Source organism: Aspergillus karnatakaensis, assembly GCF_047715665.1.
Source record: "Aspergillus karnatakaensis strain CBS 102800 unplaced genomic scaffold BJY04scaffold_19, whole genome shotgun sequence".
In the NCBI taxonomy this organism is placed as follows: Eukaryota; Fungi; Ascomycota; class Eurotiomycetes; order Eurotiales; family Aspergillaceae; genus Aspergillus; species Aspergillus karnatakaensis.
Window position 1 is genome coordinate 205784 of NW_027395731.1, and position 15963 is coordinate 221746.

General features: G+C 50.4%; 7 protein-coding genes across 7 annotated transcripts; 6 read left to right on the forward strand and 1 right to left on the reverse strand.

The window, feature by feature from the left end:
- The first annotated feature begins 814 nt into the window (after window positions 1–814).
- BJY04DRAFT_186982 (ADP-ribosylglycohydrolase family protein) lies at window positions 815–2099 on the forward strand. The gene is made up of 3 exons (XM_073710969.1): window positions 815–977; window positions 1034–1313; window positions 1368–2099. The coding sequence occupies exons 1-3, from the start codon at window positions 823–825 to the stop codon at window positions 1917–1919; spliced, it is 987 nt and encodes a 328-aa protein (XP_073572199.1). The 5' UTR covers window positions 815–822; the 3' UTR covers window positions 1920–2099.
- Window positions 2100–2489: 390 nt separating this feature from the next.
- On the forward strand, window positions 2490–3773 carry BJY04DRAFT_217302 (putative aldo-keto reductase (YakC); the record flags this gene model as incomplete). The annotated part of the gene is made up of 6 exons (XM_073716001.1): window positions 2490–2648; window positions 2697–2775; window positions 2828–2968; window positions 3031–3144; window positions 3229–3423; window positions 3478–3773. 6 exons carry the CDS (start codon window positions 2490–2492, stop codon window positions 3771–3773), a joined length of 984 nt encoding a protein of 327 aa, XP_073572200.1.
- A 257-nt stretch (window positions 3774–4030) lies between these two features.
- BJY04DRAFT_186985 (40S ribosomal protein uS5) lies at window positions 4031–5536 on the reverse strand. The gene is made up of 3 exons (XM_073710970.1): window positions 5165–5536; window positions 4763–5020; window positions 4031–4712 (listed from the first exon to the last, which is right to left on the reverse strand). Exons 1-3 carry the CDS (start codon window positions 5429–5431, stop codon window positions 4455–4457), a joined length of 783 nt encoding a protein of 260 aa, XP_073572201.1. The 5' UTR covers window positions 5432–5536; the 3' UTR covers window positions 4031–4454.
- Window positions 5537–5737: 201 nt separating this feature from the next.
- Window positions 5738–7027, forward strand: BJY04DRAFT_186986 (Mpv17/PMP22 family protein). Its single transcript, XM_073710971.1, has 5 exons — window positions 5738–5960; window positions 6020–6074; window positions 6144–6249; window positions 6335–6640; window positions 6688–7027. Exons 1-5 carry the CDS (start codon window positions 5950–5952, stop codon window positions 6723–6725), a joined length of 516 nt encoding a protein of 171 aa, XP_073572202.1. The 5' UTR covers window positions 5738–5949; the 3' UTR covers window positions 6726–7027.
- BJY04DRAFT_186989 (uncharacterized protein) lies at window positions 6619–7027 on the forward strand. The gene has a single exon (XM_073710972.1). It carries the CDS (start codon window positions 6803–6805, stop codon window positions 7007–7009), a length of 207 nt encoding a protein of 68 aa, XP_073572203.1. The 5' UTR covers window positions 6619–6802; the 3' UTR covers window positions 7010–7027.
- A 100-nt stretch (window positions 7028–7127) lies between these two features.
- Window positions 7128–8733, forward strand: BJY04DRAFT_186990 (eukaryotic translation initiation factor 4E). The gene is made up of 3 exons (XM_073710973.1): window positions 7128–7693; window positions 7756–7827; window positions 7890–8733. The coding sequence occupies exons 1-3, from the start codon at window positions 7496–7498 to the stop codon at window positions 8355–8357; spliced, it is 738 nt and encodes a 245-aa protein (XP_073572204.1). The 5' UTR covers window positions 7128–7495; the 3' UTR covers window positions 8358–8733.
- A 987-nt stretch (window positions 8734–9720) lies between these two features.
- BJY04DRAFT_217306 (uncharacterized protein) lies at window positions 9721–11535 on the forward strand (the record flags this gene model as incomplete). Its single annotated transcript, XM_073716002.1, has 3 exons — window positions 9721–9862; window positions 9937–10828; window positions 10953–11535. 3 exons carry the CDS (start codon window positions 9721–9723, stop codon window positions 11533–11535), a joined length of 1617 nt encoding a protein of 538 aa, XP_073572205.1.
- Between the last annotated feature and the right edge of the window lie 4428 nt (window positions 11536–15963).

A 15963-nucleotide genomic window follows, 5' to 3' on the forward strand; every position in this document is an offset into this window, starting at 1 on the left:
CGGAGCGCTGACCGATGAACGTACGCCGTACGGAGAGAGGAACGAGGCATCATGGTCCAATCAGCCTCTCGCTCAAGGGTGAGACCCCTGTCTGTTGGGTGCCGCCCGTCAACCCCTGTCAAGTGCGTCAGACTGCCCTGGTGCAAATGCCCGGCTGTCCGAAGTGCTACCCTATCCAAACCTCAGGGATAAATTGCACCAATGTCAATATAAACCATCAAAAGACATACAAGGACTCTCTCGAAGCACGGATCATACTGCGCAGAGGTTTGCGAGATGTGATGTCGATTGTAGGTTAGGTGGGTAAACACTGAACCCAGGTCCTATTTGGCCTAGAGTAACATGATTTTGGGCTAGCTGCCGCCGCCATGAGAGACTAGACCAGAAATGGCTGAGGGCTTAGGCTGCAGGTGCCCGGTGGGTGCCCAGGTGAAGTTGACTGCCTAGATATCTCAAGGAGAATCTTGATCCGATTGCTCGGATCGCCAAAAGCGTGGGTTGAGCAGTTAGATAAATCTCCCGGAAGAGACAACATTGAGTATCTGAAGGACGATGCGTACGGATGAGCGGCGAATGAACGATCGAGGAACCATGTTCGCACAATCACAGGGCAATCATACTGGAGCTCATTGTATACTGCATTTGCCGAGCCGAGAGGTCCTCGTTCTGTGAGGCTCAAGTTGAGGCTGAGTCCGGTCTGTTCAAGGACAGCTGAAGAGAAGGAGGCTGTGCTCCGAATGGAGCCCCAACACGGGCTTGGCTCATCTGACGCCAGCCTTATATATCATTCTGGAACAAGCAGCCTGGAAAAGCAAGAACGAAATGGGATCACTTTCAGTACAGTCCAGAATCAAAGGATCAATTTTCGGCGTTGCTGTTGTTGATGCCCTTGGCGGCCCAGTGGAGTTTCAGCCCCGAGGCTCATTCGAGCCCGTCACGGGGTTCCAGCATAATGAGCACTTTAATGTCCCACCAGGGTCAGTACCTACGTCTCTGAGAATTCACTGTATAGTTGCTCACTACTGAGAATCAGGACATGGACCGACGATACCACCATGACCCTATGTCTCGCCAAATCCCTGATTGACTCATCAGGGGAATTAATCCCTCAAACTGCAATCCGGTACTACATCGACTGGTTCGAAAACGGCTATCTATCGGCTACCGGAGAATGCTTTGATATCGGTGGCACTACGACCAAAGCAATTATGATCTGGGAGCACTATTTCGACACATCGCCTCATATTCGAAAGGACGATCCTAATGGCCACGAGGGCGGCCAGCCTGCTATTGACAATGCTCTAAAGAGAGAGGTATGTCTAACCCTCCAAAAAATGGATCTACTCAACTGAGACTAATAACAACAGAATTTCTGTGGAAATGGTTCCCTCATGCGCATTTCTCCAATTGGTCTCGTATATTTTCGCGATATGGACGAAGCACTATACAACGCCGCTGCTTCATCCAACGTCACACACCCGTATCCAGCATGCGCCGAATGCTGCACCATCTACACGAAACTCATGGTCCTCAGCCTGAACGGCGCGAGCAAAGATGGCCTCGCCAAAGCAGTGGCCGCAACGACATTCAAAGACACTAAGATCAGAGAGAGACTCGGCGGCTACACCAGCCTCGCAGACTGGGAAGCCCAAGACGAGGACAATATCAAGTCTTCTGGATTCGTCACCTCGACACTCGAAGCTGCGCTCTGGTCGTTTTTCACAACGTCAACCTTTGCAGAGGGGGCGTTAAGGGCTGTGAATCTGGGTTGGGATGCGGATACTGTGGGTGCGGTTTATGGCGGATTGGCTGGGGCGTTTTATGGCTTCCAGGCGATCCCGGCGGAGTGGGTTGGGGGGTTGCAGAAGAGGGAGGTTGTTGAAGAGATTGCGTCTGGTCTTGTGGCTCTTAGTCAGTGATGGATGATGAGGGGAATGGGATAGTATAATCCTATTGTATTTGCAGTTTGTTAAAAGGCTTGTCTGTTCTTTGCTTATTATCAGTACTGAATCAAGGATAGCGGGGTAGCTAGGTAATTGAGTGAGCAAACCTGGAAGGTTGTCGACTCTAGGAGTCTAGATGATACCATAGTAGTACCGTCTCGCATCTATGGAGTACCATTCGCATGCACCTCAATCTCTAGCCATCTACAGATCAGCCTACTTTAGCCTATCTGCAAGTGTCAGCAAATAGCGCGAACCAAAAAGAATTCACCAATTTACCTCATAGAGTGGAGTATCCATGGAGTCAACCACCACCAATCACTCCGGCCATACCTCGCCATTGTGGAACTCCCACGACAACGACCCTGGGGACGGTGATGACAAGGGCATATCGGATTTAAGGAAATAATGATGCAATGCACTGACATGGAGCTATACTCCGTGATATGACCGAGGGTGGGCGAGTATATAAGCCTTTATAGCTGCCAATTGACCTCAACTTCAAGTACATTCGTTCTAACAATATACCAAATATATATCGCAAACATGGTCAAGACACTCCCTTTCGCTAATATCGAGGTCCCCTCGCCAGGCTTTGGTGCTATGGGAATGAGCTTTGGCTTGGGCTCTAATCTCTCTCTGGAGCAGGCAGAGCCTGTGCTGCTTAAGGCTATTGAGTTGGGATGTACCTTTTGGGATACTGCTGTATGTACTACCTCTTCGACTCTTGAAGACTGCCTTCTAACGAGCCAGGTCGTCTACCAAGCCGGTGTAAACGAGAAGCTTCTTGGCGACTTCATCAGGAAGCACAACGTCCGGGACAAAGTCTTCAGTGAGCACTCATCCCTAATTTCTCAGAAACGCCCAGCACTAACCGATACCAGTCGCCTCCAAATGTGGCTTCGACGTCTTTGGAACCGGCAAGGTCACCAACTCCGCCTCCCACATCAAGAGCTATATCGAAGGCACTATTGAGCGACTTGGCTTTGCCCCAGATCTCTACTACCTCCACCGAATTGACCCTAGTAAGTCACGCTTTTCATCTGCGGAAGAGTATAATGGAAGACTGTACTTACAACCGAACTAGACACCCCCCTCGAAGAATCCATTCCCGCCCTGGACGAGATCCGCAAAGCTGGCAAGACCAAGTACATCGGTCTATCCGAGTGCTCAGCTGCTACCCTCCGCAAGGCAAACTCAAGTAAGACCAGCCGCCCTAGCATCACACACAGCTCCATGGAGTTGTTTGCTACGAGTTCGTAAGGAATATCCTAACGCACAACAGTCGCCAAAATCGACGCCGTCCAAGCCGAATACTCCGCCTTCGAAACCATCCACGAAACAGACGGGCTCATCGACACAGCCAAGGAGCTCGGCGTCGCCTACGTCGCATACAGCCCGCTAGGCCACGGGTGGCTGGTCGATAACTTCGACTATAAGAGCCCCGACGACTTTGCGCCGGATGATTTCAGGCGAAAGAGTGCGTCTTCTAATCCATATATCTATCTCCAGACCACACTAACACAAAACGCAGGCCCCAAATTCCAAGGCGAAAACTTCTACGCGAACAAGAAAATCGTCGAGGAGATCAAGTCCCTCGCGGCGAAGAAGGGAGTCTCGATCTCGCAGATTGCGCTTGCGTGGGTCGCTGCTCAGGGGTTTATTGCTATCCCCGGAACAACAAAGGCAGATAGGCTGGAGGGGAACTGGGCGAGTCGAGAGGTTGAGTTCACTAAGGAGGAGTGGAGCGAGATGAGAAGGATTATTGACTCGGTGAAGGTGGCGGGGGTTCGATACGGAAAGGAGCATCAGGCTATGGTTGGACATTAGATTTGTTTTGGCTGTTGTTGAAATAAGCATTAGCATCTCTAGACATGCAATTAATCAAGACCGTGATTCAGAAGAGAAGATAGGAATATCAAGCAAGGGTGGAATGCCGGGTTTGCAATGGTTGGAAATGACTCTCGATGGCGGATCGATAATGCGTTTGGTGCATTGGGGCAGGATTGATATCTAGTAACCTTGCACGTTATGAGCTGGACTTAATAAGGCCTAAAAATTAAGGATTGGTGATTGAGAATTGTCGTCCTGAATAAATGCGCGTTGCGAATGGTGCAGGTGGTGGGTTGGGGAACATCGAGTTTTGGATCCCAAGCTAGATACCATCGATAGGGTATATGGGCGACGGAATGAAGGGACCGTGATCCAAAGCCGTACTTGGGCATATTCGATTGCTGCACGGATCGAGTGTCTAGGTAGGTTTAGCAAGTCCAGGCAAAATCTACTGCACGGCCAAGCTGCCATCTACGCAATTGCGCAAGAAATGACTGGTAGAGGTATCTTTCATTGACTCCGCATTTGCTCCCCCTTCCTCCCAAGATAGTTACATTCGTGGACACCGTAAGTCGCATAGCAGGCGTGAAAGTCCATCCTCCCAGTCAAGTTGGAACCCGTAGGAAAATAGTGGAATCAATAAAACGAGTCATGCAAATATAATCCATCACCGCACTTTTAGTACTTCTTGCCCTGGCGCAGAACGTCGCTGAACTCCTCCAGAGGGCTGGGGGTGAGCTTGGTCTCGGTCCACAGGTTGGGGGTGAGGAAGCCGTAGGTGTTGACGACGGCAAGGAAGGTGGCCTTGAGGGTGTTCTCGAGGGTCTTGGTGGAGCCGGAAGAGGAGGTGTAGGCGTCCTGGACACCAGCGAGCTGGAGAAGACGCTTGACGGCGGGGGAGGCAACGAGACCGGTACCACGGGGAGCGGGGATAAGCTAGATTGATCAGTACTGCTCTCACACAGCTCTCTCAAGGGAAAACATACTCTGACGGAGACGGAACCACACTTGGCGCTCTGCTTAACGGGCAGAGAGTGAGGCTCACCAAGGTTGGTACCCCAGTAACCGCGGCGGACGGGGAGAACGCTGAGCTTGGCAATGGTGATGGCGGCACGGATGGCGGTAGCCACTTCCTTGGAGGTCTTGATACCGAGACCGATGTGGCCCTCGGAGTCACCGATGACAACGACAGCCTTGAAACGGGTACGCTGACCGGCACGGGTCTGCTTCTGGACGGGTTTGATCTATAACGCAGCTGTCAGCGTCTGTTGCTCCAAATCCTTCAATATCCAGATCCGATCAATGCGCAAAATCCTCCCATATTCCGCTTTTTGTTGTGTCCGCGCAATTGTCCAGTCGGCCTTCGTAAAGAAAATTCGTTGTCGTACCTTCATAACCTCATCCTTGAGCTTGGGCAGGAAGAAGTCCACAATCTGGTACTCCTTGACGGGCAGAGAGTGCAGGTAGATCTGCTCCATGCTGGTGATCTTGCCGGCCTTGACGAGACGGCCGAGCTTGGTGACGGGCTGCCATTCCTTCTCCTGCTCCTTTCCACCACCACGGCGTCCACGACGGCCACGGCCACGACCACGGTCACCACCACGGTCGCCACGAGAGCCAAATCCTCCACGTCCACGGGGAGCAGCGTCAGCCATTTTGTATATGAAATGTGCCGGAGGGAGGGAGGGGTGTCGTTGGAGGTGTTGTCGACGTCGAAGGGTGTCGATTTCTCGTTCGCTATCCACACCCACTATGTTTTGGCACGCCTGCGAAATTTGGCGGGCGGGTGCGCTAAGCGAGACCTGGCCGTGCCCTACGACCGGCAACCCTATGCCCTACACCGGCGTCCGTTTTAGGTCTCCCGCTCTAGACCCACGTCACGAGGCAAGGGGCTTCATCATGTGACGGCAAGGTTACCGTGTCGGGGTGCCTCCCGCTCCAATAGTAGGGGTCAGCTATGGGGGGTGGCTGGTTTTGCTTTGTTGCGTAGGTCATGCTGCATCGAGGAGCTTTCTTATCGGGTCTCCGGGGGGTTCTTATAGCAGGTTTTCTTGCCAGTTTGCCTTCTCTCTCGACACTCTCGTCGATCCTCTGCTCAGTCTGTCGCTACAGTACATTCAATTGATATTCTTCCCCCAATTGATCCCTTTTATCACTCCCAAACCCAGAAACAATGTTGCGGTGGTGCGTTTTCTCCCTTCATATCTGTCCGATCCCTGGAAAGTAAGCTTATCGCCATCCAGGTACCAGGCGAAGCTGGCAAAGAAGCCCATCCTCACAGCCAGTGCGACCAGCGCTGTACGTTTCTTTCCTAATTGCGATTCAATTCTTGAATCCTATCACAAGCTATTCGCTAATACCATCTAGGTGCTTTTCGGAGCTGGCGATGCGCTCGCGCAACAGGCAGTCGAACGTAGAGGCCTGGAGAAGCACGATCTAGCAAGGACAGGGCGCATGGCGTTCTATGGTGGAGGTAAGCCGACCCAGTTACATCATATGCATCGCAACATCTGTTCTCCGTCAAATTGTTGTTCTGGTGAGCTAACACGCCGATTTAGCTGTCTTCGGTCCTCTCGCCACGAAATGGTTCGGGTTTCTGCAGCGCAGGATCGTTCTGGAAAACCCCAAAGCTACTATTGTCGCCCGTGTTGCCGCCGATCAGCTTTTCTTCGCCCCGATCCACCTCTCTTTCTTCTTGAGTGCGATGGCCGTCATGGAGGGCTCAGACCCAGTGCAGAAGTGGAAAAACAGTTTTGGACCTGGTTACAAGGCCAACCTTGCCATCTGGCCTCTGGTCCAAGGCGTCAACTTTGCTTTTGTGCCCCTGGAATTCCGCGTGCTTGTGGTAAACGTCGTCAGCTTGGGTAGGTTCCGAATCCACCATTTCCCGGCCATCACTGACAGCTTATAGGATGGAACTGCTTCCTGAGCTTGATCAACAGCAAGTGAGGAATTAAAGGGTCGATTTGTTTCTAGAGGACTGTGTTTGGAGATACCCATGTCATGCAACTGACAAACCTCGTTTTATGGCATACCTCATACCATTCATCTCTTTATTCTTACTTCACTTTGCGCACTGTCACTTAGCATTTTTTATTGATAGAGGGATGTTCAGGGTGTACCACCACATAGATCCTTTGGGAAAAGCGCATAGACCGATAGACTTACAGCAGGATTGCGGGACTACTGCTGAATCTCGGATTCGTCAAGAATTCACTTCATTTACGTCTTAATTATCTCTCACATGTCACTAAGTTTAACTAACTGCGTTGAAACATACTTCTCCTTCTCCATACTTTCTCCTCCATCTTCTCCATCTCTTAGGGCTCTCTCCTAGCCAATAAGGTGCAACGTCGAGGTTACCGCCCGAATAGGAAAAGCGGGATCTTCACTGCGGCAATCTTGAAAAAAGGCTGGCAGAGACCTCATCTCGAATCTCTCAGAGTCCGACAACACATCACAGCTCGTGTTCTCTGCCTGGAGCAGACATTCATATTTACGTGCCTTTCGCGCATTCACTACCACCACTTTCCTCACCTTCCGCTCTCCTGGGCTGCCCCTTCCTTAACGGCCTTGACAAACACAAATTTTCCCGTCCTCCCCACCACGCTTCTTCTCGCTCTCAACGATCCGGTCATCCTCCGTTCGCAGCAAGAGTGACGCTCGATACTTCTTTCTACCCGTCAGAATCATATCAGTTTTCCTTCAACTCAGTCAACATGGCCGCTGCTACAGAGAACGCCCCGCTCCCGGTGACGAACGAGAACACCGCACCCCCCGCGGTCGCCGCTGAAGAGAAGACCGAGAAGTCAAACGGCGACATCGTCACCGTATTCCATGACCCAGAGAACTTCAATGTGAAGCACCCATTGATGCACGATTGGACTCTTTGGTTCACGAAGCCTCCTAGTGGCAAGGTATGAACACGGTCATTGCCCGCTGGGTCAGACCTTCACTTACACTGAGTTTAAAACTATAGGGCGACAACTGGAACGATCTACTGAAGGAAGTTGTGACCTTCAACTCTGTCGAGGAATTCTGGGGCATCTACGTATGTACTGATTGTACATGCAAATACTGGCTCTTGGCTGTTCTAACTCTTTCTTTGTTTAGAATAACATTACTCCTACATCCGAGCTCGGACTCAAAGCGGACTACCACCTCTTCAAGAAGGGCGTTCGCCCAGAGTGGGAAGACCCTCAAAACAAGCACGGCGGCAAGTGGTCATTTTCATTCAAAGACAAGCGGTCAGTCCCTATCGATGACCTCTGGCTACACGCACAGCTCGCGGCCATCGGTGAGACCCTTGAGGGCGATGGTGATCAGGAGGTCATGGGTGTCGTTGTCAACGTCCGCAAGGGGTTCTACCGTGTTGGCCTCTGGACAAGGACCGTGGGCAAGAGCATCCCGGGTGACAAGAGCGGACGCACACCTGCCCAAGGCAAGGAAGTGCTTGAGGCAATCGGCCGACGATTCAAGGAAGTTCTCCGCCTTGGTGCCAATGAGAGTGTTGAATTCTCGGGGCACACGGACAGCGCCCACAGTGGTAGCACACGAGCCAAGGCCAAGTACGTCGTTTAAGCTTTGACGGCAGCTGGTCCTTTCATAACGAATCATGAGTTCTGGGATTGTTTCAAAACATGAATGAAGCTTCTTCCGCTACGGGCGATACGAATGAGATGGTTACACCAAGATGGATAAATCTATCAAAGCGCTACCCCCCGAGACTCCTTTGATTCTCTGTCGATGAGTTGCGAGTAGACACCAGTTCTTACTTTCTTATGCTTTATTTTTGACGAGTCTATACCACTTATATTGGAGTTCTATTTATGGGGTCGGAGAAAGCAAAGCGCTGCGAAATCACAGAACAAAACCACAATGGCAGAATAATGAGTTTTTAATCCGCATTTGAACTCGCTGTATCCTCTTACCATAGAAATGCATTTAGTATACCAACTTCTTTTACCGTAAGAGTAGTAATATAGGCGACGTTTTATGAACATAGCTAAAACAGCCCCTAGGAAGCGGTAGCTGACCCTGCCTCTTACATGAGAATTTAACCTAAGCTTGATTTACACAGCTGATGAATGGCTATTGGTTGCGTACGTAGAACCCTCTCAGCCTTCGAAAGCCAATGTTGATGTAAAAGGCACGCGGTTGGGGACCGTGGCTAAGATATATATTTCCGCGATCATCACCACAGTAGCGCAAAACCAACTTGATCTGATGCTCTTCTGCGTAACAAGTTGTGAGGACCATTGGTTTATGTAAGTTTGGAAAAGTGATGGTCTGGCCTGACACATTAGAGTGGTATTGAATTTACTGAAAGCATGTGGACAGCTTTTACTAGTTGTTCATGGTTGCGCTTCTATAGAGAACAGAATCGGGATATGAGAGAGACCTGCCCAGACTCTTCGTTATGAATAGCCTTGCATCATGGCTTCTGCCGTAAACTTGCTGCTGAGGCCTGACGAGAATATTGGTTTCACTTGCATGTGTTGTACCCTGGGCGTGTTTGTAGGATAGCTTTATGTGGTGATGGATGATTTCCTATCAGGATAAATGCTGGTTTTATGCTAATGTCTATTGAAAACAAACCAAGGTCTTTTAGATACTCACGCTATAGAGCATAAATAGCTGTGACGCTCTTTTGTCTCAGTAGACCCTGGCTTATACCTCCAAAGCAACAGTACAAAGCTTTATGAGACAAGCTCTGAAAGACTTTCTTCAAGTAAAACAAACCAGTCTTTGTCTAAAGTTAGCTTGAAGGAGTAAGTATGCGCAAGTTATTAGAACAGGAAGCTTCTCAACTCAAGAGGCCTCCATAGTAAAGAAAGTGAAGAAATGCACCTGGTGTCTCTTGTGTTTCTTTCTAGACCCTTTCCCTCTCCCTTTCTTATTGCATCCTGTTCTTTCATCTATGCTTGTTTAACTCTTCATCGCCATGCTGACAGACAAGACTATGAAGTCCAAAACAAATGGCATCGATGATTTCCCTGCCCATTGGAAGACTACTCTCCTCGGCGAAGAATTCTGGAAAGACGCTGAAGATTGGAACAGAGAGACCAACGCTAGAATTGACGCAGGTTAGCTCTTTCTGTCCGATGCACACCATTCGCATACTGCCTAAGCTCTCTGATACTAACACAGCGTCACATAGACCACGACCGAAGCCTCCATACCCGATTCCCCTTCAACATCGGACCAGAGCAAACACCACCTCGTGCCCCGTCAATCATAACCACCGCCGCAGACTCAGACTCTGTCATCGAGACGATAGCTGAACCCGTGCCTCCTGTGAAACGAAGCCGACGGTTTAGCATGAGCGACGCCCTCAACCTGAGCCCTTTTACCGGACGCACCTCATCACTCCTCCCTCCGAATCGAGTTCTTGACCTGAGCAGAGGCTCTCGCTCCCGCTCTAATTCCCGTGTACGCTCATCAAGCGTAACACCGGATATCCGTCGTTCGAACTCATTAATTAGATCAACTCTGAACAGAATGAGCGGAAGAAGAAAGGTCGTAGACGAGACTGAAGATGAGGAAAGCGAGATCGAGGTCTCAACTCGTGAGCCTAGTCCAATCATCATTCCCTTTACGCCTGATCAGGCTACCCCCGCGAACCCTCTTATGGAGTTCCGTGGCGGCGCACTCTGGAATGCGCTTCCTAGAGACCGTCGGACTCTGGGGATTGACGTCTTCTGGCCCATCTCTTTTGTGGAGGAGAATGAGCAGAAAGATGTGCAGAACATCAACACTAGCACCACGAACAAACCAACCACCAGCCCAACCGAAGAGGAAGAACCCACCATCTTCCCCTTTGACGAAATGGCCCCCCTCTGCACATTCCGCAATCTGCGCTCGCTCAAAGTCACCGGCATGATGCAGTCTTATCAGCTGTACATTTTCATGGCCGCCTGGCTGAACACCAACCTCGAGGAGCTGGAGATCGGCATGGCTCTGCCACCTCGTCTCCGTCGCGGCTATAAATGGCCCTATATCAAGGGTGGTTGGCGTCTTGACAAAGCGACTTATGGGGAACCTGTTTACTAGTGAGTTGCGTCCGAGTCTGATTTTAGCCCTAACAATCTCAACTCTAAACCCCAACCACCCTCATCATCCCATCATCACCACCACGCTCACTATAGACTATAGTTACTAACATTGGCTACTTAGCGGCGACGGAGAAGGCTCCCTCCCCCAAAATATCGGCCTAGCCGCTTACCTTGACAAGACCTGTCTCGAGAAAGCCAAAATCCGCGCCATGTCACTGGGCAGCACCCGCAACAGACTGTCAATCCGCACGCTTATCCTGACCTCTGTCGTGGTAGATGCAGACCCCTTCCTGCACTGGTTCGACCCCAACAGACTGAAGTGCATCCACTTCAAGGACAACTGTGTGGATGCAGGCTTTTGGCTCAGCCACTGCATGAGGAAGGTTTCGGTGTTGTTTCCGAAGAGTGTCGATAATAAGAGCGGAGAGAAGGAGTGTGTTGCTAGGGAGGTCAGGTTAAGGAGTTTTAATGGGGGGGCCGGGAGGGGTGAGTTGAAGGTTGTTAGGATTGAAGGGGGAGTGAAGGTTGGGGAGGTTGCTTATAGGGGGAAGGAGAGTTTGGTAGGGGAGATTCCAAGGAATGTTGGCGTTGGGGCTCAAGAAAAGAGAGGGAAGGATGAAGGTGTCGAAAAGAAGGAGGATGGCAAGGAGGAGAAGGGAAATGAGATAGGCATCTGTGAGAGCCAAATTGGGATTGCTTTCTAGATGTTGCGAAGGGGATACGGGCATGTCGATCATGTACTTCGAGCACGGCAGAAGAGGATCTGGAACGGAAAGGCTACGAAAGCTTATGTGATAATGACATGAGTAAATGCGATAACTAGCAATTCAGATACCCCCAAGCACCACGAGCTGTGGCTTGAATGCTGTGAATCTTATTTGTGCATGAAAAGCGAAGAGAAGCTGTAGCTTCAAAAGCCTTAGAGCATTATGAACGGATCCAGGATCAAAACTAAAACGGTAGATAAAGTGGTCAAGCACTCAGCAGCAAACAAACAATAAAACACAAGATGCCAATCCCTTAAAGTGTACTTGTACTGCCCTGGTCCGAAAAAGTGATGAGATCGTCCAATAAACCATCAAACCCCTCGGTAGGAACTGCCTCGGTCTCAGCTTCAGTCTCAATTTCACTCGCCCCAAACACAGAGTCAGTAGCAGCGGTATGAGATGTCGTATTCTCAAGTCCAGCACCTGTGACAATCCGCCAGTCTTGCTCCTCTTCAGCTTCGTCCAGTTGAATATCAGGGACATCGAGAACAAGCGGTGCGTTCAGCGACGCCACAACCTCAGCTATTACTTGCTGGATCTCCTGATTGTGATTTGAAACCCCGTTTGGTTCGACCACAGGAGCGATAACGGGTTCGGATGCAGGCTGAGGATCGATATTCATGTGAACAGGCGTCACAGTAGGAGCGTTGATGTTCGGTACGTCTTCATCTAACGCATTGAGAGCATTCAGGTAATCCGCAGGAAGATGCACAGGAGAAGGTGGACAGGCCACGATGGGTCTCCCAGCGCCTTGCTGTAGGTTTCTTCCTCTTTCAATCCCCCTGCCTCTACCTCTACCTCTGCACTTGTAGCGACCACGGTAGTTTCCACCTCCTCTCTGCTGACCATGGTCGTTCTGATTCCTGTTGGCGTGTATAGGGCCGCGAGGACCGGGGCGGCCACGATTGCGGTTGGCGCGGTTGGCGCGAGGGCCTCTGTAGCCTCGTTCTCGAATACCTTGGAAGCGTTGGAATCTTTGTGTGTCATGTGCGTTCTGAGCCTGTAGACCTCCTCTATTGTACTGTGGATTGCGGGATCGAATGGAGAAGCCACGAGTCTGTGAGTAGGAGAAGGACTGGAGTCATTGGAGCGAACAGTGTCAGTGGCTGATTTCGTCTTGAACATGCAAAGGGAGTCTTAAGAATGGAGAAATGGCTACTTACCACCGCCTCACCAGCCATAACGGTCATTCCACCTGGAAGGGAAATCATGATTCTGTTTCCGAAAGACTGGACCGATACGGTAGTGTTTGGCTCATTGGTGCCAAAGTACCAGTGGTTCTCCTAAGAGGATCGTTAGCGATTGTTTTGCAAAGCATTGGTGCGTGTGCAGGGGCTCTGTGTGATGTCGAATGTTGTTTGCTTATGGCAGTTTCCGAAAAAATTGACCCGGATACTTCCTGGTCATGGAGCTTTAATCTGAAGCCATGGATGAGAGGAAGAGGATCAGAAGAAGATGAGAAAGTGGCATTTCTTTACCATGTTGATGCGAAATGAGATAGTGGACGAGAGAAGGTTGGTAATAATGATGTTAGAGGAAGATCAACGTTGAGTTGACTTCAGAAGAGGAACATCACATTTGAGCTCATGATAGAGAGAAATCTCAAAAAGAAGGCTGGGTGAGGTTGTCGATTTGCGCAGGTGAGTGAAGAGCTTGTGTGCTGGTGAATAGAGACTTCCCGGCCTCACTCCAGGCTGTACTTCTCAGATCTAGGATATTATTCGAGCTTTGTTTAGGATTTATCCCCCCTTGAAACCAAAAGCCTCTGACCCGACCAGTGGAATTTTTAAAGCTTTACATGCCCAGTGAAGGAACCTCCCTAGCCTGCGATGAATGCGAACACTGACTTTCCCAATAGACAATCCCCGCTCCCTCCTTTTCTTTGGGCAACCACATTGTCATTTGAGCAGAGGTGCATAAATGACAACTCGAAAACAACTCGTACTGTGCTCACATTGTTATCGTGGTTGTCAGGTAGCCTGAAGCAGGGTGTGTTATGGTCCATAACCTGTCACATCTCCCTAATGCTGAACCGCCTCGGCGTCTCCAAATTCTTAAGACTACTAATCCAGAACCTGCCTTTCTGCTCAAGGTTTAAACCGGCCCGCCCCGGAGATGAACAAGCTTCACGAAAGCCGCCTGGCCAACGTGTCAGACATGACCTCGGGGCAACCGTTGGGCTACTTCAACCTGACGGGGGCCGACGGAAGTCTCGATTGCGATTCAAGAGTTAAATCGGCTATATCGAGACAAACCCAGAGATGATGGTGAGAAAGCACAGGGTGTAAGAGGGAATCTCAGATAAAGATAGCTCACAGCTCAACAGATGCAATAACCTACCATAGACACATGGGTCTAGCCTCAGGGTACCACAGGGACAAGCTCAAGTCCGGTACGATCGTTGATAATCTGTCTACACCGAGATTCAGGAGCCCGATAGCATCGAGCGAGCTATAACCGTTTTACGATTCAGACTCCGACGAGAGCTGTAGACCAGGCTACAGCTTTGCAGATGAACACAACATGGGTTGAACAAAATGCCTCAAACGCCGTGCGATCTCTAGAGCCAAAGAGATAACACTCAACGCACTCACTGAGGACTTCAAGCACTGCAGGAAGGTGCTTATCACCTCGGGCACAAAGAACACTCAACCGGTCAGTAGAGGTCGGCAGCAGATCCGTCCGACTCAGCGCTCGCGCGGAACAGTCGCAGTGTTACGATTTCGCCTAGACACAAAGCCTCTGAGCTAGCCAGCGACCTGGTCATCGCTGAAGAGAAACAATTACCCCACGCAATGAGAAAGGTACATGAATGTGTCGGCACCGTGGGGCTCCTGCAGCAGGCGCTTAAGAAGTGCGGCAAAGAAGACACTCGCGTGTATTTGTGCATCACAGATGGCAAGGACTTATTCCTTCTTATGTTGATGAACAGGATAAGGTCAATGTGAGTGATATCCTTCATTGGTCGTGATTCGAAGACGGTAGACCGGCGTACCCCAGAAGATGCTCATATGGTCGTTCTTCCGTGCCGTCGTCAGCCATGGCCATGCACTTTCACCACCCAGCGACAATTCGCAGCCTGCATCTACGTCTGCCAAAGCTGGGGACCCATCTATTATCCACCAACCTGCCAGAGTCACCGGCTTGATAATATTTGTTTCGTCTCAGAGACATGCCGTCAGATGAAGCCAGGATGACGCCACTTACGATGGACCGACACTGCAAATATATGAACGCTCAAAGTAGGCGATAGACTGAACTAGCCGGCATCGGACACTCCGAGTCATGTACGTAGGTTTGTATACTACTCTCTTCCGGCACGCACGATGACAAACACCATGCTATGAGTGCGGACAATGCTCGTATCTAGCATAAATCACAATTATTATCTGCTTTGGCCCGACATATTCGACAAGCGTACGGAGTAGACGACGCTTGTATCCCAAGGGCCTTTCATGACCCCTGCGCGTGACGCTCCAGCGCTGAGCACGTCAGCGTCCGGAGCTACGGACATTGTCCGTATGTTTGATATGCATATAAACTCCGCCAGGTCATGATAGGAGCATAGCAAGCTCTGACCCATTTCTGATACTGCAGCTAAGATATAGCTATTCCATCAGCCCCATCATCGTACACCTAGGTGCATGAGTCACCTGCGATGACGGCCTGGGTCAGCGAGGGCGGTTGGCAAATAACGACGCTCTTATACGTCCGGTTATCTTTTCTTTTCTTCCTCAATCTGATCGTCAGGCCCTGGACGCTTTTCATTGGCAATTGCGTGCTTTAGGAAGCGCGGCCAAGACGCCCAGCTCGCTGGAGATTGGCTCGCAGCATACCAAGACGTGCCGTTATCATGGCTGATGGTTAGCGGCTCTTGGGAGAGCTAAAGTGTACGACAAGGCGCCGAGTACCGTAACGAGTTGATAAGAGGTGGTGTCTCCCCTTTAACTTGGGTTGATCTTGTTGATTCTTTGTTTCCTCTTTTTCCTTGTTGAAGGTTGGGTCTTGGGATGTTGGGGTGGCCGATACCGGCATAGCTGGTCTTTTGATAGCTACTCTCGACAAAGGGTTCTCGATCGGTTGAAAAGAAAAAGGATCGGCATTTCTGGATCAGTGCATTTTTCGATCATGATCTGACAGCAGGTATGTAAAGCCACTACTCCCCCCCCTTCCCTTTCTCTTGTCAGTTGAGGGTTGTGAAGTGAGTTTGCGTTCCCTGGCGGTTCCGATGCCGGTGTCTTAGCGGAGCTGCATCTCGCGACAGTCCCCGATCACGGCCCTCTGGCAAAGCAATTGAATAAGCACTGATTCGTTAAGTAGCACAAGGGGTCTGACCTCTTATCAAGTGACATTTGAAATCAACGT

Coding starts and splice junctions, on each gene's coding strand:
- BJY04DRAFT_186982 (XM_073710969.1), top strand. CDS start 823: ATGGGATCACTTTCAGTACAGTCCAGAATCAAAGGATCAATTTTCGGC. Junction 978..1,033: donor CACTTTAATGTCCCACCAGG/GTCAGTACCTAC, acceptor ACTGAGAATCAG/GACATGGACCGACGATACCA. Junction 1,314..1,367: donor ACAATGCTCTAAAGAGAGAG/GTATGTCTAACC, acceptor TAATAACAACAG/AATTTCTGTGGAAATGGTTC.
- BJY04DRAFT_186985 (XM_073710970.1), bottom strand. CDS start 5,431: ATGGCTGACGCTGCTCCCCGTGGACGTGGAGGATTTGGCTCTCGTGGC. Junction 5,021..5,164: donor TCAAGGATGAGGTTATGAAG/GTACGACAACGA, acceptor GCTGCGTTATAG/ATCAAACCCGTCCAGAAGCA. Junction 4,713..4,762: donor GTGGTTCCGTCTCCGTCAGA/GTATGTTTTCCC, acceptor TGATCAATCTAG/CTTATCCCCGCTCCCCGTGG.
- BJY04DRAFT_186986 (XM_073710971.1), top strand. Junction 6,075..6,143: donor CAGCCAGTGCGACCAGCGCT/GTACGTTTCTTT, acceptor AATACCATCTAG/GTGCTTTTCGGAGCTGGCGA. Junction 6,641..6,687: donor GGTAAACGTCGTCAGCTTGG/GTAGGTTCCGAA, acceptor GACAGCTTATAG/GATGGAACTGCTTCCTGAGC.
- BJY04DRAFT_186989 (XM_073710972.1), top strand. CDS start 6,803: ATGGCATACCTCATACCATTCATCTCTTTATTCTTACTTCACTTTGCG.
- BJY04DRAFT_186990 (XM_073710973.1), top strand. CDS start 7,496: ATGGCCGCTGCTACAGAGAACGCCCCGCTCCCGGTGACGAACGAGAAC. Junction 7,694..7,755: donor CGAAGCCTCCTAGTGGCAAG/GTATGAACACGG, acceptor TTAAAACTATAG/GGCGACAACTGGAACGATCT. Junction 7,828..7,889: donor AGGAATTCTGGGGCATCTAC/GTATGTACTGAT, acceptor TTCTTTGTTTAG/AATAACATTACTCCTACATC.